Source organism: Plectropomus leopardus, chromosome 8 (assembly GCF_008729295.1).
Source record: "Plectropomus leopardus isolate mb chromosome 8, YSFRI_Pleo_2.0, whole genome shotgun sequence".
Lineage (NCBI taxonomy): Eukaryota > Metazoa > Chordata > Actinopteri > Perciformes > Serranidae > Plectropomus > Plectropomus leopardus.
Genome location: NC_056470.1, coordinates 18,084,353 through 18,108,621, shown reverse-complemented (window position 1 = coordinate 18,108,621; position 24,269 = coordinate 18,084,353). Strand labels below are relative to the sequence as shown.

Below are 24,269 nucleotides of genomic sequence, written 5' to 3'. Positions count from 1 at the left end.
CAAAAATATTTGATTCAATTTTTTTTCTGAAAATTGTGGTTAATTTAAAGTCACATTTTAGTCTTTTGCTTTGTTTAAGTCAAGCTTTAGTCAGTAGAACTGAGTTTTAATTTTAGTTTATTTTTGTCATTGTTTAGGTTGTAATTTTCTCAGAGACTTTCATTATGCTGTTACGGATTTTGCTGAAGGATATGTTTCCTGGCTATAAAAATTCCAATCTGAAGTAAGCATACTGTGAACTATGTGTTCTCTCATCAGGGCTAAGGATGTGTTATTAGAGATGTACTCTACTTCTTTTATATCATATAAAAATAAATGTATAAAGTTATTTTCATTACTACTTTGTATTACTGATATTACGGAGGTCTTCTGCTAAATTTGGCGTCATGTTTTACTCAGTAAAGTTGAAATTGTCGTTAGGGCAGCCGAGCAGGGCATCATTTGGAAAACACCACATTTACTCAATTTACATGGAGCTTTTATTAATATCAAATCAAGTTAAATGTTCTCTGAATGAGTTAACATCTGTTTATGAGGGAATCATAAATAATTGTAGACAGAGTAGATCTTTGCTGTAGTCCACTGGATTTAATAATATGTTAATGGAGCACAGCAAGCTTGCTTAAAAAACCCCTGCAGAAATGAATACTTATCATCAAAATTTTTGTTGACAAAATGAATACTGCTTGAGCCACTGCTCTCAAGCAGAGATGATTAGCAGGCCACAGAGGTCTGATGAGCCCACTCCTTCCAAACTCCACACCTTTTTTTTTTTTTTCCCCATTTTCAAACTTGTTTTCAGTCCCACCAAACTCAAGTGATACATGATGTCACACAGTGCCCTCTGGAACCACGGGGGTTTTTATAAAACTTTTCTGAAACATTCAGTAGAACTCTCCAACACCTGTCTGGTGTGTAAAATCAGTGGAGATCCCCTTTAAGTGGAAACTTTATGTGAGAGTTAATTTGTACTCTCCCACCTTTCGTGTGACTCCGGGGTCTAAGTATCCTCGTAGCTTCTGGATGTAGGTGTGCGGCGGATTCTTCACCTGAAATCTCTCCTGAGGACACAAACAGAGGAAGCATTGTAATGTGCACTTTGCTTATGTCACTGTGTTTGTGCTGAAGGAGTCAGTGATGACGGGAGCTGTTTGTACTGTACATTTGAATGCTTGTTTGTTTGATTATGATTAAGAGCTCATGAATGCACCTGGTCGCAAATCAGGTCCCACTTCTTCTCATTGTCGTACTGTCGGAGGAGCCGGGCTTTGTCTGGAGGCAGGTTCATAGAATTCTGAAAATAGAAAATGTGACCATTAGCTTAATGTTCAACTACATATTTCCTCTTTTTCTGTGTATTGGACAATTTAGAGCAGCGGTGACTAAGTGTGTGTCGTGACTGGGGCTTTACAGACCTCTGGCGCCCACAGGAGAGCACCGCCAAAATTTTTAGGGACTTACACCATGACCTCACTTCCTGTGTTGACTCTCAGCATCCTGCAGCAGGAGATGATACGGATCTCCTGCTGCACTCTCGAGTCTCAGTATCGTTCAGGCAACACTTTGCTTTAAACCACAACAAACCACCACCAAAGCACGAGCCTATTACCAGACCTGTCATCTGATCCCCCCATAAAAACACTTGAACGCCACACAAGACATCCTGAGGCAGCCAGTTTACTGAGAGTCAAATTAAACTCTAAATGCTCTAATTTGTGTTCAGAGACCAACCCACTTAAGCATTTTATGTCCTCTTGACAACCGTTAAAAAAAACCCAAAAAAAAACCACCATATGACACAAGCTTTTGACGAATAACTTCCTTGTGGAGCCAAGAGCTTGTAAACAGGAGTTGACACGGAAATCTTAAAAATGAGGAAGCAAAACAATATGAGGGAGTTTGCCAGCTCCTGAAACTGATCACCTCAGCGTTTCTTTTTGAAGAGACGTGAGGATTGTTTGCACTGGGAACCCTCATTTTACACTCGTATCCACTGGCCACAAACGGCCTGTCAGCTTGACTTTTAACCTGCAGTTATAACTCAGCCTCCCGTCTAAAGCCCAAAACCCTGTTAACCCATCCCATGCCAGACATGACGCTCACACTGGCATTGTCCCCACTGGAGGAGTGCATGAATAATGGAAAATTACATATACGTGTTCCCATGACAACCAGTCAGCCACTGGTATGGGTGGAACATCACACGTGAGTAGTTTAAAATAAGTTTTCCACATCAGGACCACATCACATTGTCCATTCTCTCAGCAAATCATGAATCATGTTGTCTAACGAATACTAAGGTAAATATAAACGATACTTCCGTATTTCTTGACAGTGGACTTATAATTTCACATTCAATAGTATCTTTCTGTAACCACACTTTGCAGCAACCTTAAAGGAACAGTTCACCCCTATGACAAAAATATTCATTTTTACTCTTTTCTGTGTTGGTAATTATTAGTCTAGATTGTTATGGTGTGAGCTGCCAAGTGTTGGAGATACTGACCATAGAGACATCTGTCTTCTCGAGAATATAATGGAACTAGACGGCTTGTGGTGATCATAGCTCCACAAAAGTGAATTTTTAAAACTCATCAGCAATGCGTCTTTCCAAAAATCATAAGACCTTGTTTTTTTGTTACTGAACTACATCTGCACACTGTATCACCATGCAGACAGAAGTGGGGCTTGGGCTTGTGCTTGAGACAACGTGAAATGTAAACATTAAAGAAGTAAGTGAAAATGGTCTTTTCATAAAACCAGGCTGTCTATGCAGACACAAATATTTTTGAAACTGGTTGCTTTTGCTTAAGAGGTATAAAACCTACAGCTACCAGAATGCACCGCGCCGCACTAGACCAATAAACGCTCCCGCTGGTGGGTGATGCAATGCAAATTGTTTGTCTGAAAACAATATGGTAGGCAACACAATAACAGAATCTCGGTTCAAATTTGATCAGCGCTGCGCCTCCATTTTTAGAATACAGGAAACAGTATGGTGCCCACTTGCTGCTGACAAACTGTCATAGTACAGCTAAACATGTATTTCTGATTTTGGAGTGAACTGTACCTTTAAACTGCAGATGGATGCCACAGAAAAGCCTTAAAAAATGCAAAATTTCAACGCCTAACAAAGCTTTAACTGTAGTGGGAAGCAGAGCTGAGATGTTGGGGCCTTTGACATAACCTGCTTTATAAATCCCACGCAGGAGAGAAGAGAGAAGCAACATGCATACCAGATGTCCAGAATTACAGGAGGAATGTGTTCTGTTTATAGTAGTAAATTTCTCTCTTGTCTGACCCCCAAGCTGCTCTCTCCTCCTCCGTCTCTCCTGGGAGAAATTTCACCTACAACACAGGCTTTAGGAAAGTCGTACCAGGAAGTGAAGAGGAGTATCTCCCATCTGTGTCTGTCTCTACTAAATTATCTGTCTCAAAGCGCTTTCACTGAATCATTGTAGGGCCTGGAAATGTATCAATATTATATTGATACTATAATGTAAGACTAGATATCGTTTTAGATTTTGGATATCTGAAGTATTGTTTTTTCCTATTTTTAAAGGCTGCACTACAGTAAAGTGATGTCATTTCCTGAACTTACCAGACTGTTCTAGCGGTTCTGTTATTGCCTTCACCCACTTTGTTATTATTTTCACATTACTGATGATTATTTAATAAAAATCTCTTTGTGTAAACATTTTGTGAAAGCACCAATAGTCAACCCAGAAATATGATTGTGCTATCGATATTGAAGCACAATTGAATTTCTCCATACTGCCTAGCCCTACATTAAGGCTTAATTGAATAATTATTGAATAAATGAGTGCAATCTATGAATAACAAAATCATTAGAGTTTACTGTAGAGCTTAAACAATTAGTTAAAAGCCAAAAATTAAATGACAGTGATGGATGAATGGTTTCAGTTGTTCTTCAAGTCACAATGTCAAATATTTGGTGGTCCCAGCTTTTCAAATTCACTGATGTCAAAATGTTAATTTTTGTATTAAATCTTATAGAAGCATTATGTATTCACTTGAGAAAAAGAAATTCTGCACTATTTTCCTTTATTAATGAGATAATTATAATGTTAATTCAGACCAAAAGAGATACTTTTTTCAAACAAAACTTTTCCCAAATTCCAAGATAATATTCTCATTTTTTTTGCCTCAAGTGAATGACTTACACTTCTGCACTGCGTCACTGTAAAAACTGAATATTAATAGGGTTCAGACTGTTGGTTGGAAAAAATAAGACATTTAAAGATATCACCTTAAGCTCTGGGAAACGTTGACACTTTGTATTGTTTTTGGACATTAAATCGACACAACAACCAGCAATAAATTGAGAAAATAATAGGCAGATTAATTGCTAAGAAAACCAATCATTTGTCGCAGCCCTGGTTTACTGTCTATGGAACAAAGAAGTTGGACATGAGTCCACTTACGTTTAAGTGGATTTACCCTTAGCCATATTCATAATGAATTAATGGCCGATAAGTACTGATTGCTCAAAGTGGATCTCTTTAATTCTCTGCAGATAATGCTCCATAGGCTTTCATTTCTATGTAAACACCTGAGTGGTAAATAAAAAAACAATCTACTCCAGCATCTGTCTAGGCCCAAAGCCTGGCTCATTTCGTTTCCTTGATCAGTCGTGCATAAAGGAGAGCTTTGGGGCAAGAAAACTCCTCTTTTGAAGTAATTTAATACTCAATTACTGGAAAACATGCAGAGCAGACACACACAGATGTTAATCTGTTTTAATAGAGAAAAAAATAGTCAAAATCTGGCAACTGTTATTGGATTTGAAAAAAATTTCAGTTAAAAAAAAAAAAAAAATTAGAAGGGCAGAAAAGTGTAGAATTATGGTAAACTATCAGTAAGTGTTCCCTGCCATTATGAGCCATGAACACACACAGAAGACTGATGTTTGATGTGGATCTGCTCTTTGTCAGTTAGAGCCTCAGGTAATGTAAACAAATACAGGTGGGACTGTGAGCAGATGTGTGTGGAGCCACAAATGTTACAAAATAGGCATAAAAAGTAGGAGACAGAGGAGAGGTGTCGCCTGCGACAAGGAAAAAGGCAGAGAGAATGTTTCCTTTCTGACTAGATTTGGGTAATTTGAGCCAAGTAACCCAATTTAGCTAATTTAATTCCACTTTCTCCCACAGCGATACAATCTCGCACTTCCTGTGTTTATAAGACGCTAAAAAGAAGTAGTTTTATGGGGGAGAGGGAACAGCTGCACTTTAAGTTTGGGATTAAACGTTTCATTTTAGGGGTGAAATACTACAGAAATGCCAAAAATGTTTGTTGCCTGTTTGTTGCCTGTTATGTTGCCATGTTGCCCACAGACTCTCTCCTCCAGCGAGGCCTTTCTTGTTTGACCTGAGACTGGCCTGACAAAAGATTCAATGTGGCGCTTTGTTTTGATTTGGTGCTGTGCCATTCCCATCCTTTGACATTTGAGCTATTTTTTTCCCCTCATAGAAAATCGCTAACAATGGCTGGTGGGCAGGGTCAGCGTATGCCCCCTGGTGCTGTGTAGAGCAAAATCCGGCTAAAACACAACACCAGGACACTGCACAACCAGATGAACTGGTTCTATTATCACCACTATCTCTCCGATCATTAGGGCCCCCATTGTGAGCCTGAGCAGGAGGCAGAGTTACCAAACACAGAATGAAATACTCCACAGTATTAAATTAAGTTAATCCAGTTTAAGAACAAAAACACCATCAATCGTTTTTGTTTTTTATGACGAGATGTTGCACACAAATCACAGTTACAGAAAATAAGTAAATAAAGGCAGTGACAAAAGATATTATCGAGGAAATAAGATCTAATAGTCAACTGACTGAAAATAAACCAATGTTAAATTAGATTAAGTGATTAATTGTTTAAAAAATACCAAACATTTTTGGTTTAGGTTCTAATGCGCATTTTTTGTTTGTTTTTCTCTTTTCACTGTCATTGTAAATTGAATACATTTGAACAAAACAAGAAGAGGACAAAATTATACTCAAAAAATAAGATTTACAGTGTAACATATTGTGACAATAGTAGCAGCCCTGGGATAAATAACAGGTATTTCATTTAGAGACGACAAAATGTTATGCAAAAACAAAGTGGGACAAGCATTAAGAGGTAAAAAGAAGGGCTGCACTATATGCAAAAAATAACCATCTTATTGCATTTATTTAGCATATATTTTCTTAGAATCTTTCACTTCATTTTATTACCCTTATTAAACAATTTATTGATTTGTTATATATAACTCTATGTAAAGCCTCTTTGAGGAATCTTTGAAAAGCACAATTTAAGTATGATGTATTATTATTAGTAGTAGTAGTAGTAGTAATCACAATTTCAGTGGCAAAGGTCATATTTACATTTCATTTTCTCAAATAAATAAATCAATAAAAATGATGCTGTGATTTTTGCTGGGGTCTGTTTCTGCAGTGTTATGATCTGTAGCACCAAAATGCTTCATTTATTATGGTATGTTTCTCAAAAAATTCCATCTCCAGCAACTTGGTAATTGCACTATGCCATGTTGCAGTTTTGATAATATTTTGATTCATTGTGCAGCCCTGAAAAGAAGAGGACAATAAAGCACAGGAGAAACACCAGCCAACACAGAGGGCATAACCTCTAAAACAGAAAGACATCTGAGCTGTTGACAAAGGAAGACGGAGGTTGTAAAGCCTCAACAGTTAAAGTAGTTGAGTGGGGTCAGGTTGCCTGTTAAGGAGGCATGGAGAGTCATCAGGGATCCAGCAGAGAGCTCAAGTCACGCTCAAGACCCCCACGACCGAGGGGGGATGCTGCAGTGACCACAGTCACCTCAGACATCAGAGTCAACAGGGCAACTCCATCTGTCCTAAACGGGACAGCTTCCTAATCTGAGCTGATTTACAATCAGCCCCGAGTTGAACTCATGACTATGACCTAGAGAGACAAATGGAAAAGAGTGACAGGATGTTTCCCCCCTGATGTTTTTCACAGCTTCACACTTTCAGCCAGGATAAGATACAACACTGCTATACACCAGACTACATTACTCTTTAGTTCAGAGCCCTGCCTGCTGTTTGTTTTTGCGTAGGTCACAGCATTAGCAAAGGTGTTCCTTGGGGTTGCTAGCAGGCCCGATGACACAAGTTTTTTTTCTTAAATATTCATTTGCAAATGATGATTAAAGGCTGAAATGGTTGTTTCATTGGGATGGTTTACGTTTGTTTACTTTGTCACAAAAGCCTGGAAAAGAAGGCAAAATGGAGTACTTGACCAGCATTTGCTCTGTATTATATGAAACATCTTTTTATCAGTGAAGATCTGACAAAGATGATGATTGTGAAAGAAATTGGAATAGATTTTCTTCTTGAAAATGTATGCATAGCAAGGCTGCACAATATATATTGTTTTTTCATGATCGTGATGTCAGCTTGCACAGAAGACTGCAATATTGCACTAAGGGATTTTCTGATTTAGTTGAAAAAGAGCATCAGTAGAAAACACCCTTTAAGATGTAACTGTCATCCCAATTTTATTTGTATCCTTTTGTGTTCAAATCAATGGTTAATTTGGAATGAATATCCTTTCATAATTTTTTAATTTAACGGTCAATTTTTGTTAAATTTTAGCAGCAGCATAAAGGCAGAACTGAGCACACTCTATCTGTTTATTGCACGTAATACTGTGAGTGCAATATTCAACAATGTTATCGCATATTTTCCTCATCCAGTGCAGTCCTAATGTGCAGCACTCTGGATCTGGCTTATATGAATTTGTGGTGGTATAGTTGTATGCAAGACACAATTTAAAAAAAGGTGTTGTACTTTACCCTATCATGTAAATCTAAATCAGGCTGAAACATCCTATTTCAGCCTGAAGTACAAAGCAGATGCATTCAGTATGATTCTGTCTTTTGTTTTCTATCAGTGGGGTTGGAAACGCAGAGCCTGTGTTTTTTTATCTACTTCGATTGGTTTACACAGGCCAGACATAGTTGTCATCAGCTCAGAGGGAAACGAGTGGGTGGCTATACTGGACAGAGCCTGTGGCAGTCCAGACTTTGAGGCCCAGACAGTCCTCTTTTCTTGAGCGTCTGCTCATCAGGGTGGGGTCTAGGAAGAAGGGACTAAACTGTAAGCCGACATAATCAACACTCACAGCTGCACACAACGATGCACTCAGCTTAATACACACATTCAAAATAAGGAAAGATAATTCAGTTATTTATGTATGGCACATTTTTTATAGAAGGGACATTCAAGGTGCTTCACAAATTAACAACCAGAGCAAGATAAACAACAAAGATCAATACTGGAAAACAACAGTTAATGCTGAAAATCTATATATTCATATTTATAATGAACAGAGAAATTGGAATTTCCAACTTCCATGTGAGAAATTTCAACTGGAACGCCCCCTGAAGTCGGCGTTCTGACTTGGAAAGTCAGAAAAGCCTCCAAAACCCAGATCTTTAATATCAGGATATTTTTCTCAATACTCTCTCATCTAAAAAATTTTATACTAGTGGCATCACCAGTTTTCAGTGCTAGAATACAGGGTTATTTGGGTCAGTACCTTGCAGTGCATATGTCTAAATGGCTATAAATAATACCAGTGCCACTTGATAGAGTTGAGAGTTAATGTAATACGTTTTGTTTTGTTACAGCTCTAGCAGCTGAATGCTAATATCAAGGTTCCCACACATTTTCATGGACAAAATTTAAAAACTTTTCCATGACTTTACAAGGACCCATAACAGTTATTTCAGTTGGCTGGAATACATCAAGGGAGAAAAAAAATTCAGTGGAAAAAAAAGAAGAAACAGACTTGCTTGTAAACGTTGTCACACATCAACGCATATTAGAGCTATAGTACGTCAGCAGCCTTTACAAAATAAATTTGTGCTACATTGCAAAATGTGTTCCAAAATGTGATTGATTCTAGGTTTTTCATGACCATGGGAACCCTGCGAAGATACAACAGTGAAAGCATGGATCAGCTTTTTCAGATCCTGTTTGAACATTAATTATGTGACTCTTGCTATATGCGAACAAAAGGCTGACGTTGTAAATTTGCCTTTGACTGCAAATAACTCTGGGTCCAGGATAACTCTCAGATATCTGGTCTGAATTTTCCTTTTTAAAGAACTACAAAGTGGTAAACAGACTGTTATTGTTACCGTTAATAATATCAGAGAAAAATTCTGGTCTGGCTCTGTTTTTCTTAATCCAAATAAAATCACTGGCATATTGTTTCAAAGCATCTCAGCTATGTATGAAAAAGCAACACATTTCTGAATAGACTTCAGTTATCCAGTAAGAAAGGAAAATACTGGGACAGCCAATGAGGGGGAAGATAAGACCAGTAGCTCTTTAATGAAGGGAACTGTCTGAAGAGGTTGGAAAAAGCCAGACCACTGATCCCTGTCAGGAAGCAGAGCCAACAAGGAGGCAAAGAAAACACTATGAATATGGGGCCTGGCATGACTGTATTTTCTTTAAGCATATTTCGGGCCCTCACAATGAGAAAAGGACGCGATGCAATAGTTCTAATGCCAGAGACGTCTGGATTTAGCTCAAGATAAATGTGTCCCCCAGCAAAAAAGAACAGAGGAGAAATAGATAACTGTGTACACCCTCGCATACGCAATGATGGACAGGAAGGACAAAAACAGAACCAACGTCTGGGCATCTGTCTGTTGTACTGTACACGTCATACACTGATGACTACATAAGGTGGGGCTAAACAGACCAGATGACCTTATTAAATGACATCATTCATAGTAACGTGTGAATCACACTATTACACCAGTTTTTCACTAATGAATGTCACTGTCAGTGCTATTGTTTGGATTTCTCCTCTTCCTGGGTAATGAGACACAATGAGAGGAGACAGGATGAGAGGCTGTCGTCACGGGGCTGCAGGGATTTCCTGAACTCTTCAGGAAATCAAAAACTGCCCTGAGTTTTGTCAGCTTTCTTCCATAGCTGTACTGTGAGCGTGCGTGTCTTTTTGCACATCCACTCCTACACTGTGTTTTTGTGTGTTTGAATGAATTGTAGGTGTTTTCCAGCTCCCAGGTAAGCCTTGACAAATTGAAAGCGACAGAGCAGAGTGTGAGAAAACACTGCCCACCCTTTCTCTAAGAAGACATCTGATCACGCTATCACTCTTTTGGTAACCCGAACCACGCAATCACAACAAAGCATGAGTCCCTGCACAAAGATGCTGGAGGACCAAGAGGCCAACAAAGCAGACGCTACTAATGACAGACACTGAATGTGGGGGGGACAGAAAGCAGAGAGGACAACATGTTTTTCTAACAGGCGGAGAAGTGAAGTTTTCATGAGGCTCAGTGCTCCTCCCTGTCCTCTCCTCTGGATGCTGGTCTTCATTTACAAAGCAAACAGACTCAGTTAAGACCTTGTTTATGAAGATATTAGCATAACAGGTTGAGGCACACCTTATTTACATGCAAGTGAAGAGTCAGCGGCCAAAAACACATTCTTGACATGTAAAATCTTAAAGCAGGTAGCAAGTAAAAACAATGTAACACAACTGATCCAGACACAATTGACATTTGTAATATGCAACTTAAACTCTACTTAGTTAATGCAGCTAAGGCTCATCTCAGGTCATAAAATACCAGCAAGTTGTCATGCCCTCCTGTGTCTCAGAGGCCACGTGGCTGAAAGACATTTTAACAATTATGTGACTAATTTTGTCTAAAAATGATATTTTTTCCATTTTATTTAGTGAGCTGCTGTCGGTTTTTTTCGGGTAAAGTGCCACACATTTCAGCGACACTTAAAGTATGATTTGGTTTAAGTGCTTTGTTAGGTTTACAAAAAAGAACTTTTTCAGGGTTAAAATAAGTACAAGAGTGATGTACACACATAATGCACATAAACTCTATAACTTAATGTTAAAACAACATAAAGTTTTGGTTTCATGTGGTACGTAGGAAGCTATAAATTAGGGCGGGAAAAATGTGGTATTTTAGTTATTATTACATCTGTTGATATTTGTTCCCAATTAAAAAGTGAAACATTAAGTCAACAAAATGTCAGAAGACTTGACATTTTAAATCACTAATCCCAAAGTTCAAGGTGACATCTTCAAATTGCAAGTTTTGTCTAAGTAACCTTTGAATCCTTTAATCTATAAATGTCAGAAAATAGTGAAAATGGCCCCGCATAGTTTCTAAGAGTCCAATGTGACATCTTTAGATTGCTAGTTTTATCCCTCCAAGAGTCTAAATGCTTGGATTTTACAGTTTACAGTTAAACAAAACAGAGAGTATTAGCTAATCCTCATGTTTAAAAGGCTGAAACCAGTGAATCTGGGGCTTTTTTTGCTGGACTAGAAATGACAATAACTGATAATGACAAATGACTCATCAATGATCAGAATCATTTCTATATTTTCTGTCACATATATGATTACTTTACTGTTTTAGCAACAAAGCCCAAATGCAGCATAGAAGTATGTTAAATGGAAATAACCTCCTAATAATATATTACGCAGTAGTGGGCAAATGTGTTAAAATTAAGTCATGGCAACAATAACAATGTGGTTAATGTTGAGTTACAGTACGTTTCGAGAGAACAAACAAAAAAAAACACTTGGTCAAGTTTCGGAAATTCAACCAAGCACATAATTTTAACTCATTTGGTGCCCACATATTATCATGAGACCAGGCTGAAAATAGTGAAAAGTACCCAGCATAGTTTCTCACAGTCCAAGGTGACTTCTTCAGGTTTTATCAGCCAAAGAGTCTAAACTCAAAGATATTACATTTACAAGAAACAAAACACAGCAAGGCAGCTTATCTTTGTATTTGGGAGGCTTCAACCAGTGCTTTTGGGGCATTAATAAATGATGATAAATAAATGATGCAGATGAGTGATTCATCAATGATTACAATTGTTGTTGTTGATTCATTTTCTGTGAATACTTAATTCTTAAGCAATAGAACACAAATGGTCAAAACTCAACACTGTCCTCAAGGCTGAAACTTTCCCTAAGTGGCGTTACAGCTCACATCATCAAGTGTTAAATCCCCATTAAATTGGGAGTTTAAGGAACACAGTTTGCAGCTGTGCAGTGAGGTTTTCTGACTCTTTACCCTCTCTGCCCTCCTGCGAGTCCGCAGCCTTTCCTTCTCCTGCTCCTGTCTGAATCCACTCTGAAGCCTCCTCTCTTCTCCCATGAACTCACATCTTCTACTGTGTGACCTCTGAGTCACTCTGTTGAGAGAAATAACTTTCCCTAAAGTTTCTTCTTTGCAACTCGGGACCAAATGGGCATTCCACAGCCAGTCGAAGCAACAGGAAGTTGGTTTTAGGTTGATAAATCAAGAACTGCCTCCTACAACCCATGTGCTGTTTATTTCAGTTTATTTACCCAGTGACATAGCCGTGATCGACGGCGGCGATAGCTGGATTCAAGCAAGAGACCGTTATCATCACAGGGTTCTTTAAGTCGAACAAAAAGATAAAGACGAAAATGTCCTTTTGAAGCCAGATGTTCCTAGAGCTTCAGATGTGAGCTAACTTAAAATGCGCACTTGTTTACGTGAGCTTATCTATGACGTTTTAATGTTCCAAAACTACAGTGGGATAAAGCTATTCCAGCAGTCCCACCTGACAACGATATTTATTTGTTATTTCAAATTTTCTGTATCAAGGAAATGTGAATGCAAACAAGGATGTAAGCGTTTTTAGGACTGAGTTATAAATAAATCGGTCAAGAATCAGAGGCACTCGTTCATTCCTGTGTGGCGAACATCCTGTTTGTTCTCCTCTGTGCGTCCGAGCAGGGCCCAGGGAAGCCCCAGCCAACAGATGATACACACAGGGAATGTCAGGAATGCAGGTACATGAATGCCTTAATAACTCACGCCGGGCAGACTGTTTGACACACTGCCCAGTTAAAAAGATGAAGGTCGCCCAAAGAGAAAGGGCAACAAATCTGAGCCTGAGCTGTGTAAAAATAAGAGTTTGAGTCAAATAAATCTTCCCAGAATTTATCTTCTTGGTGAAGGTTTGTGTTGGAGGGAAGAGGAAACGGTGATAATAAAATAAAGAGGAATAAAAACCAAAACCAAATGACAGCCAAGGCGCGTAGAGTTCACATGAGAAATACTGAATCACACCATCATGCGTCTTAAAAAGTTCCCCTTTGTTTCTCAATATGACTTCATTCAACTGAAGCGTTACCGTAAGTCTTGAGAAACGATAAAATAAAAACAGACTACTGTATGTGATTTAAGGAAGGCCTGAGAAACAATTACATCATGCCACTAGTGTGTAGGAGGTAACTGGCACTTTAAATGGGCTTACAGCCGTTCTTCTGAGCGTCTGCGTAAAAAGAGAGTAGCGGCACAAAGAGCACCAGGGGATGAGGCCCCCTTTCTAAAACAACACTGACTGACAGAGTCCCCATTGTGTTGAAGAGGAAACCACTTCTCCAACCTACAGCCTCGGTACAGCTGCATTAGAGGAGCATGATGCAAACCCCCACTGTCACGCACAAATGCACGCACCAAAAAACATTTATATATGCATGTAAACAGAAAACACATTCAGGTTCTTTGCAGAGATGAATAAATCCAGATATATTCACACTTCCATGACATGATTAAACAGTTTATGTCTTACTTGGTTTGAGAATTGAAAAAGTCCCTAAAAAGTATCTATAAGCTAGGAATGTTTCTAACGACTAATTTCTCAGAAGACTGTAGAAACTGAACACAATTTAATAAGGTTGATTAATGGCCCAAAAAACTATTGCGAAAGAGTCATTTGAAATCGTACAATTTTCAATAACCAAATCGTGCTTAATGTGTCACTGAAATGTGTGGCACTTTGCACATTAGCCGAAAAAACAGGACAGCAACTCACTAAAAAAAGTTAACATTTATGGAAAAAATATTATTTATGATAATAAAAATTATTTTAAATGCAATAGATGGTAGTTTTGGAAATACACACATATTAGATCAATGCCACTCTCATGTTTGTATGCTTAATAAGGCTTTAAAAGAGATATTGTCCCGAAATGAACATTTATATGACAGGCTGATAAGATGACACATTAATAATGCGACTTAAATTTGTTGAAATAGGTCAATTTTGCCCTGGTTTTGGCCATTGTCAGGATTGTCTTTAGGAGAGCATCATCCAGGCTTATTGAAGTAGTTTTTGAAGTTTTGCAGTTTGTCACATTACAAAAGAATATGGAATGTTTTACATGTAACCTAAGTCAAAGCAATTTTATTGTTTTGCCCAGAGAATGTATAAATTTTGAAAAGCGTTGTGTTTTATGGCTGTACTAGTGGGCCATCACGACAAGAGTAGGTGTAATATGTTAATTCCGCTACAGGAGAGACTTGATGTTCTTTGCAATTGGGTGAAAAAATAATATGTGCATACATCAGCATCAGCAATCTCAATCAGTAAAAAATATCAGCATAGCGGATATCAGCAAAAATCCAGTATCATGCATCCCTACTTCCTGAGTCAGAAATTCTACTGCAGGGGACGAACCAGTAAAAATTCTTGAATGGAAATAGTACATTTTGACTTCCCAGTGCAAATGAAACCAATGTGGCACTGATCTTCTCATGTCTGCAAGAAAACAATCAAATGTATTTCCCAAAATGCTAATATGTTGATCTGTCACATCTGCTCACCCGTGGTCTTTAACTTGACCTTTGCTTTCCAAAATAGCAGCAAGCAGAGAGGTGGGGAAGCACTTAAACTCCCCATAAAGCCTGCTCCAGATTGGGGAATTGTAGCCCGAGGGTGGAGAGAGCCAGGTGGACAACCTTGTGCCGAACCCCCCCTGCCTGCTCTGCTGCTCTAAAACCAAGTTAACTGCATGCACCAAACTCCCATAATCCCCCTCTTCCTGGGCCACAGTGGTGGGTGGCTGAGCCAGATGTACACACTCTTCCAACTTAAGTAACGTAACAAGCACATTTTCTCCTTTTAGAAAAGATGATGCATGTGAGAAAGGGAGTGGTAGACATACAAAGCACATAAATAAACTGCGGCCGCCATTAAACAAATGAAAATGATTTAGGTTTTATGTCCAATAAACACATCGCACAGCTTGACTCCATTAGTTCCACTTGAGTGGCGTCTATCAGACACTGCAGCTTTCTTTAGACTTCAGCCATCAAGAAACAGTGATGTCACACAGGGCGCTGCATTCACATTGTCAGCACGTCTGATTTTACTACCACTGACTTTTAATCTGTAGTTTTCCCAACAGTTGCTACAACTTAATGGTCAAATCTCAAGAGAACTGCTGAGCGGCACATTGCGTGATGCAACTTGATGTCATAGTGTAAAAGATGATGGGAGTTGAGCAGACTCAGACAAATCGGTTAGGATGGTTTCCAGCGCAATCAAGTGGTGAAAATAATCCCATGCTGCTCCCTGTTATAGCTCTTAAATACGTGTGCGCTGTTAAAAAATGTTGGTAAAGTCATTACAACCGAGAACAGTGGCAGACCGCCAGTTCAAAGGGAATTTTCCCTTTCTGAGTTCTCCTGTGGCCTCAGCCGAGACTAGACCACAGGAATCCAGCGGTGGACTGGTGCTCGGGCACTTTGAAAGAGGATCCAGGGCCAGGCATGCACCTTTGAAAACGCCACTCACTCATCTCACATCGTTTTCATAAGGACAAAGTCATAAGGAGAAGATTATTTTGCAGGACCTACAGTGAGAGTGAATTCGGGGAATAGGAAGGTAGGAAACATTGAGTGGGTGATTGAATGAGAGGTTCCACTTCCATTTGGAAAAAGCAGCGGATAAGTAAGAGCTAGTAAGGAGAGAAAATGCCAAAACTATCAACAGAATGCTACCAGGGTTCCCACACATTTTCACAGACAAAATTTCAAAACTTTTCAATGACTTTTCAAGGACCCATAAAATTTTTTTCTTACCTTGACTTGTACCATCACATATGTTTTCATTTTCTACCTCCTTTTCATCTCTTTTTTTTAGTTTACTGTACTGAAACACTTAATCAGTAGCCTTATGTCTTCTTTATCAACTTAATCATGGTAAAAGCCAAACAAATTGAGTGCAAATATAAACGGATGTAAGCATATCTGACCAATTTTAAAAAGTTTTAATGCATTATATTTCTGAATCCACCCTTCTCCTGCTATCAGGATAACCCTGATTTTTTTTATTTTTTGTTAGTTTGTTTTAGAGAACTCATTGTCAAGGTTTGATCCAACCCAACAGCTGAAATCTGATCACATAACTTCTGCACAACTGGGTCCACAAGAAATACTGCAACAATTAATTTCATTACAAAAAAAAGCCCCATTACTTCTCCAAAACATTTAATGATTTTTACAAATTCCATGACTTTTCCAGGCCTGGAAAATGGGAAATTACATTACTTTTCCAGGTTTTCCATGACCGTGGGAACCCTGTACCGATGACTGAGGTATAACTTTATAGATATGACCTCCTCATTGTACATCTGTGAGGTCTAGGTAGATCTGTATCACTGGCTGAACTAATGGCATGTTCTGCACCAGCAGCAGCCTGCAGGAACACAGTTCTCATTGTAAAGCGTACCAACCACAACGACCGTTGGCTACAATGTAATTTCCCCTTTAAAACGAAGAAAGGAAAAATGCCAGGCAGCTGTTTCCAGCCACAAAAGACAGAGCTGGGGCTGTTTCTGAGGATGCTGGACAAAAGAGATGAGAAGGAGACGATGTCTTTAGCACATGCTGCCTGTTAGAATTGACTCAGGCGTTTTATTTGCAGAACACGTGAAGCTATAGCTCAGGGGTCTCGCCCCTCCTCTGCGCCCCTCCACCGTCTACAGTAGAGCGGTGCTGTTTAAGTCATTAGCCCGGGGATATTACTGCACTGGCAAAGGCTGCTGCACCCATGACATCATTACGGGCTGCTGTCAGTCCGAGGGGACGTCTGTGGGCTTCGTCTGAGAGGAGAGGGCAGTCCCCCCACGCAGATGCAGACACATGTATTCACACCCGCATGCCATCATACAGCAGGAAACACAGAGGTCCAGAGGATGGGAAATTACCCGTTTCAAAATATCCATTTATGGAAAGTGTGTTATTTCTGAGGCTTCGACGAAGCCAATTACGTCCCTGCTAACAAACACAGAAAGAAATGTGCTCAATTTTGAAAAGCCAAGTGAAGTCTCTCAGACTATTTTTAGTGTCATGATACACTGCGAGATAACAGATCAATGGCCTTGCCTTCCTGAAGAGCACCGACCACGAAGACAGAAGCTTTTGATGTACCTTTATCTCGCAACAAGGGGCCAGCAGGGCAGAGAGGAGACCATTGTCTGATAAGAACACTAAAATATACAAGCATGTTGTTCTTTCCCACAAAGTAAAGGAAATCTGGAGCTACTATGGGGTAGGGTGGGGTGGGGTTAGAGAGCTTGAAAAATGTTCCCAGTCAAAAACACAACTGAAATGTTGAGTCTACTGCCTCTTGCATAGAAATCATCTGCTCTGCACGGCTGAGCATAATAACAGGGATCGACTTAGTGTTTCAGAGCAGTCTAACAAATGCTCCAGTCTCCAGGCAGGATGTATGTTTTTTTTCTTTTGGGGAAATGTGATGACTACAAATCACATGGAAAAACTTTATTTAAAATGTGTCATCAGCGTGAGAGAGACGCGACTGTCATAGCGCTTACACTGTAATACAGTGTATAATTGTCATAATAGCTGAGGCTTAGCACAGCAGTCAACAAGCAGGCCTTGAATGGCTTCTCGCTGTGCTCGTCTCTTCATACGACGGCTTTGCACTGTTGCTGCTGATAACTCTGGCAAGCAAATAATGGCTTTATTCCAGAAACATGGAGGGCACACAAAGTGTTCAGGAATGAGACCATCTGCACCGTGAAGAGCAGCTCTTTGCTGCTTGATGCTGTAATTAAGGTCTTAAACAGCTGAAAATCAAGGCCGGGTGTGGTTATGTTGAAATAAGCACTTGAGAGAAACCTTCATGCCATTGTTTAACAAAAAAGATAAACAGGTAGTGCAGTCTCTATGATAAAAGCCTTTAAATATGCATTTTGTGCCTCTCTTGTCTCTGCGGTGCTGGATTACTCACGCTGTAGCGGAGCAACAGGTTGATGTTATTGAGCTTTCTGTTTTCTGTTTAGATATGCGTGGAGCACAGCAGGGGTGGAGAGAGGAATATGCAACGTGAATACAAGTTCTGTGAAGAATCTGCATGAATTAAATGCTACTCAGATGAAAATAACAGAAAGTAGATCTTTTGAAGGGTTACCCAAGGGTCCCAATGAAAAGGCCAATGTGGCATCCTGATGCAACTATTTCAACAAATAAACCCTCAAAATAACATTTCTGTCCAAAGCAAATCATAAAAGACTGTTTCCATAAATGCTTGTCACCCCTTAAAATGAGAAAATGAATAATCCACATTTGGGACTGCTGTCATTCTTCTGATCGTACTCTGGGAACCATTCCTTTAAAGGACCTTTTAGAGGTTCACAAGAGTTGAAATAGTAAAATATGTCACAAAAAAAGAGCACACTGCTGATTACTTCTTTTAATTTAATTTATTTCTCAGACCTTTCGCTGGGAAAAGTGAGCAGCAAGTAAGAATTTTTGATTTGATGCACCTGCTTGTATAAACTTTCAGAGAACTTTGTTATCTGAAAGGAGAAAGCTACATTTTGAGAAAAATAAGAGAACTTAACAGTTTTCTGTGACAGATTTGGGAACCGCTCAGATTTATCTTGAAACCCCAGACCTCCAGATTGGGAACAGCTATAGGTTTCTCTGTAATTTGCACCATCACAAAAGTGTCCGAATACAACTTGATCAAAAATCTATGGTGAAAGATCAGCAGCTAACAATCCTTCTCATTACTGATTCATCTTTCTTTACTCTAATCATAAACTGGTCCATAAAAAGTCAAACTATAGCGGAAAAAAAATCAATCACAAGTTTTTAAAGCCCAGGATGACTTGTTTCGTCTAACCAACAGTCCAAAACCCTAAAATATTCAGAACACTATCACATAAGGCAAAGAAAAGCAGCACATCCTCACAATGCAGGAGCTGGGACCAAAGAATGTTTGGTATGTGTGCTTAAAATATGACTTAAATGACAAATAAATGATCAAGGCTGATTAATTATCTGTCTAATCAGGAAATGGTTTCAGCTGCAGTGGAGTTATAGATTATAGATATTTTCTACGCCTGGAGATAACTGACTGCAGGACAAACTTATTCAGCCGGACACTTAAGTTATTTTTAGTAACCGTTTGGTCCTAAAAAGACAACTTGAAAAGTCCTTGATAAAAGAAATATCCTCTTAACATAGGATTACAGTCACTTGACCAGTGGTGGAAGAAGTATTCACTAGATTATAATTAGTGATGCATTCCTGTACATCAGTTTAAATGTTCAGTGTGCAGGATTTAGGGTTTTTTTTTTTCCATTGGGTTTTTATCCATTCAGTACGATAACGTTTTGGGAGGTGGAAAAGCAGCACAATTGAATCCACATTATCCCCATTAAAGTTAGCAGAGGTCTTAACTGGAACTGCAAGGGTGGTGAAAATAAGCCAAAATGAAAAAAATTGTGGTGCACTTGCTCTATGGGCCACATGATGCAGAAGATCCAAGTAATTCAATACCCAGGAAGTCAAAATTTTTTGGCCTCATGCCCCACTGAGAAACTTACATAGGAATCAAAAGGGCCCATTCTCCAACTCTGTATCCTGTTCTCTTTATAGATCAATAAAAATGACCATTCCTTTATGAAGATATAAACTGCTCATTCTTAGGTAATGAAAACACGCCAATTTTTATTTTCGATTACATAAAAACAAAAACATAGTCATGAATATTATATACCATTTTCTGCCCTAAATTCTACACAATGAACCTTTAATGCTGCAACTTGTAAAGGTTTAGCTAAATTTCTTCAATTCATAAAGGCTTAGTGGGGGTTTGGGGTTAATTTATACTTGTGGTAGTAATCTGAATGTGCAAAGTAGGTCTGGGCAATATGAAAAAAATCAAGTATCATGTTATTTTCTACCAAATTATTCAAAATCGAAATTATAGCGATATTGTAGGGTTGACTTCTGGAGCTTTCACAAAATACTTCCACAATCACATTTTTTATATTTATTATAAGTGTGGATATGATGACTAAGTAAGTAAAGGCAAGAATATAGAGAGGAAAACACTCTGGTAAGTTCAGAAAATGTAATGCATCCTTTGAAACTAAGAAAATACAACACTTAAGATACTATATCTAAAATCTAGGGCAACAGTCTCATATCACGATCACGGTATTTGGGGTCGACCGATATTGGTTTTTCAGGGCTGCTACCGATAATTAGTAGCTAATAGATAACCAATATTTTGAACTAATATGATTTTACAATAAAAATGAAAAATCTTTCTTTGCACTTTTTAATTAATCAATTTTTATCAGCGATCTTTAAAATAAAATGCCAATACAGATAATATTGTGTATCAAATATTGGCCCCAATAATCAGTTAAGCCAATAATTTCTTGACCCCTAAACTATATAACATTGATATATTGCCCAGGCCAACTGAAAAGTAACTATCAAATATCTGTAGTTGAGTAAGAAGTACAATATTTTCAACCAAAATGTAGTGCAGTAGAAGTATAAATAGTATAAAATGGAAAGTACCTCAAACTTGCACTAAAGAGTAGTACTTGAGTAAATTTACTTAGTTACATTCCACCACTGCTTGACTGTGTTGATAATGGGTAAAAGTGGATGTTGACTGTGTGCTCATAATTACAAAGAGCTCAGACAACTCAAACCCAGCCTGATGTGGAGGGAGGAGGGAGGGGAGGAGAAAGACTTCGGGTGTGGGAGTTTTGGGGGAATTCAGAAAATGCTGTATTCAGATGGTTAGCCTGCAGCCAGAAAACTTTAAATAAACCCAGACGGAGATGCGTGCTCTGTCAAGGATATACAGTATAATGCCCCCTCCTCCTCCTCCTCCTCCTCCTCCTCCTCCACCCCCCTGCCAGCTCTCCCCATGCTGCGCTCAGTGTTTGCCACTTCAGCCAAACGCTGAGTTGTCTGACTTTAGAGGAGACAAAAGAACCGCAGGAGGGGGGCAGCAGGGGGAGAGAGGGGCGGGACAGCACAGGTCGGCTCATTTAAAACATCAGCAGCTCATAATGGACGATAAACAAATGCAAATACACTTTAATGAAAGTTACACAAAACAAAATGAGCAAAAATCTAATATGTTGATGCAGAAACAACACCATTTGGGTATGTTTATGTTGGCACTGTTTTCAGTTCTGTAGATGATAAGTTTATGAGTCAGAACAGTTTTTAGATGTCTTTTTTAATCAAAAACTGAGGTGATCACAACTTACCAAAACAATGGCGAATTTCTCCTCCAGCTCGGTGGGGTCAGGCATGGGGACCTTCAGAGGCATGATGTGATGCTTCATCTCCGACTGACCGTCCACACTTTCTATATTACCCATTTTGCCCCCCGATGTGCTGTGTATCCTCCTCTGTGTAACTTGGATCCTTCAGTTTCTTCCAGTGATGATAATCCAAGCAAAGTTTTCAAAAAAGCATTCCAACACTTTCATAAACGGATTAATCCCGATAATCCACTTCTCCAAACCGTAACAAACCGCTGACAGAGCAGTAGTCTCCTATCACTGTCCCAAAATGCCATTTACACTGACTCACGCGTTTAGGTTTTTACAGTGTGCACCCACTGTATCTTCCCCTCTAAAAACTTACTTTCAAAAGTAACAATCAAAGTGCTTTCTCTTCCAGAAACTTTCTAATTTGCCCGGCCAATCCATCACTTAAAAACAGACTTCCCCGCGCGACAGATAACTTTCTAATGCCGACCAACAGTTGCTGTGAGCTGCTGCTCAACTTTCTTGGCTACGACGTGTTTCCATTCATTATTGTTGTGTGATCCTGATTAAAACGCTCTGCTGATGCCTCCACTCACAGGGCAGGTTTTCTACTCCAGTCCCGCCCCCAGATGGGGGAGGCGGGGCTTCTATTGGTTATTACACGTGTCAATCAATTAATTTGCGTTTACCCGCCCATCACATCTGCAGGCAAGAGAGCCCACATTTAACAGGGCTAAAAGTGAGGGTTCGCCTGCGTTTTGTCGCAACCTAGTGGACAGATATAAGTACGACATATAACATAACGCCTACAATTTTATATTTTAGTTAATTTCATTTTTTTTTGAAAAATGTTATCTATAGAGTTATAGGCATGCCATAAAAAAGAATACATCTGTAAAATAATGAGATAATAAATATGGAAATATAAAGGTGAATAGGTAAAAAATAAATAAATAAAGCAGAAATATAAAGATAAATAAATAAAATAATAAATAAGTAAATAAAAATATGTGAACATGAATAGAAATAAGTAATAATTATATAAATAAAGGATAAAGAATAAATAACTGAATTATATAAACAATCCCTAGTGTTTCTGTACCACAACTGTTTTCCGTGGGGTTGTTTGAAGATGGCCACCAGGTGACGTTGCTACCACAGGAACACATCATCAGTTGTGTACCCCAGCATCACAGGGTGTTTCAGTAAATCATATTTAAATAAAACATAAAAAATGTCAGTAAATAACTATGTATATGTAAAGAGGGCTAAATGAAAGAATAAACACTTAAATTAAAAAGGGGAAATATATGAGGAATAAATAAAAGTATATGTAAATACATTTTAAAAATATGTGAACATACAGTGGATGGAATAAATAAATAGATAAAAATAAATCAGAGACATTATAGACAAAATAACCCCCCCCCAAAAATACAGGAAAAAATGTGTAATTTATATGAAATTAAAGAATACTTTTAAAAGTAATAGTAAGACCAAATAAACATGCTTATAACTATTCTTGATATTTCCACATTTATGTATTGTTTTCCATGTTCTCTTTATATTGCCATGTTTTATTTTAGTTAACGTGCTTATTCTTTAATTTGTTAATTTTTACATTTCCACATACATTTTCTTATTCTTTTCTAGATTTTTTTCAAGGTACTCATATGACTCCATGAAAAAAAAAACAACTTTTGACTTAAAAAGGAAGTCACAAAACTGGTTTGATTCATGAGAGTGCAAACTTTAATCAACAGCTTCAGCAGATACATGATGATATGTTCAAATAATTTTAAAGCTGAGCAGTTTTCTTCTTCAGTTCTGACACTTAAAACACCATTTTCTTCCCATCACCACAAATCAGTGCCCAAGCCTTTGTGGTGAGGTGACAGTGGGGATCCATAAAGGCCGTCCACAGCTGGCGTACAATAATAGCTTGCTTCTCAAAACGTCATAACTGTTTTGCTTGAAAAATAAAATGTGAACATGGCCGACAGCTTCAGCCTGTTGTGTTTGAGCGCTACGAACACCAACAAACACAAAGAAGCGTGTTTTGTAAGAACACCAGCGATGTGTTTTCAGTATTTACAAAGTTTCTCTTCATAAAAGCACAGTGATTTAGACTCTGCTTACAGTATCATACCTCTGATTTCAGTGGTAAATGTGAGGGTCTATGTTTGTAATACTTTGATTTATTGATTTATAAAAGTAACTTTAATAGAGCTCTGGTTAAAACATATAAAACTTCATTTGGAACATAATTCATAAACACTGACAAACTGTGCACAGTTTTGTAATACTTAAGGCAATAATATAAACACATATAAACAAAGTAATATCGGGAATCATTTGAAAATTGTAAAAAATAAAATCACAAGGAATTTCTCTCAGTTGTGTTGGATGCTGTAAATCCATAAAACATGTCACACCTAAAGATATTGACCACAGCAAAAGCCCTTTTTTGAATAAAATTCAGAGAGGACTTTGACATGCTTTAGAACACATATAAACTCGGTAGGTTGTGCAACATAGTCGCATTATTATCAAATACCTATTCAGCCAAAATATTTTACTGAAGAATCTGTCCAAGACAGCATGGAGTCACCACAGTAAACACTTTACGAATGATAAGCTACATGTAAAGTCTCATAAATACTGATGAACTGTGATTTTGTGGAGCTGATATGTTGTCGCGTTTTTCTTCAGTGAAGGTGGAAATTTTCATTTAAGCTGAATATACAAACACACAAAACACAGATCACAGAAGCAACACTTAACGTTATATAGCAATTAAGACCAGCCATCCATTC

The 24,269-nt window shown here is 38.4% G+C and overlaps 1 protein-coding gene across 5 annotated transcripts in view; it reads right to left on the bottom strand.

Annotated features, from left to right (window-relative positions):
- fmnl3 (formin-like 3) overlaps window positions 1-22,014 on the bottom strand; it is a 46,757-nt gene extending 24,743 nt beyond the window's left edge. For all 5 annotated transcript variants that reach the window (XM_042490982.1, XM_042490985.1, XM_042490984.1 and 2 more), the window contains exons 1-3: window positions 21,448-22,014; window positions 1,211-1,294; window positions 981-1,061 (exon numbers count right to left, since the gene is read on the bottom strand). In XM_042490982.1, coding sequence (XP_042346916.1) covers window positions 981-1,061; window positions 1,211-1,294; window positions 21,448-21,561 — 279 coding nt within the window. In that variant the 5' untranslated portion in view covers window positions 21,562-22,014. The remainder of the gene's footprint in view (window positions 1-980; window positions 1,062-1,210; window positions 1,295-21,447) is intronic.
- Window positions 22,015-24,269: the final 2,255 nt, after the last annotated feature.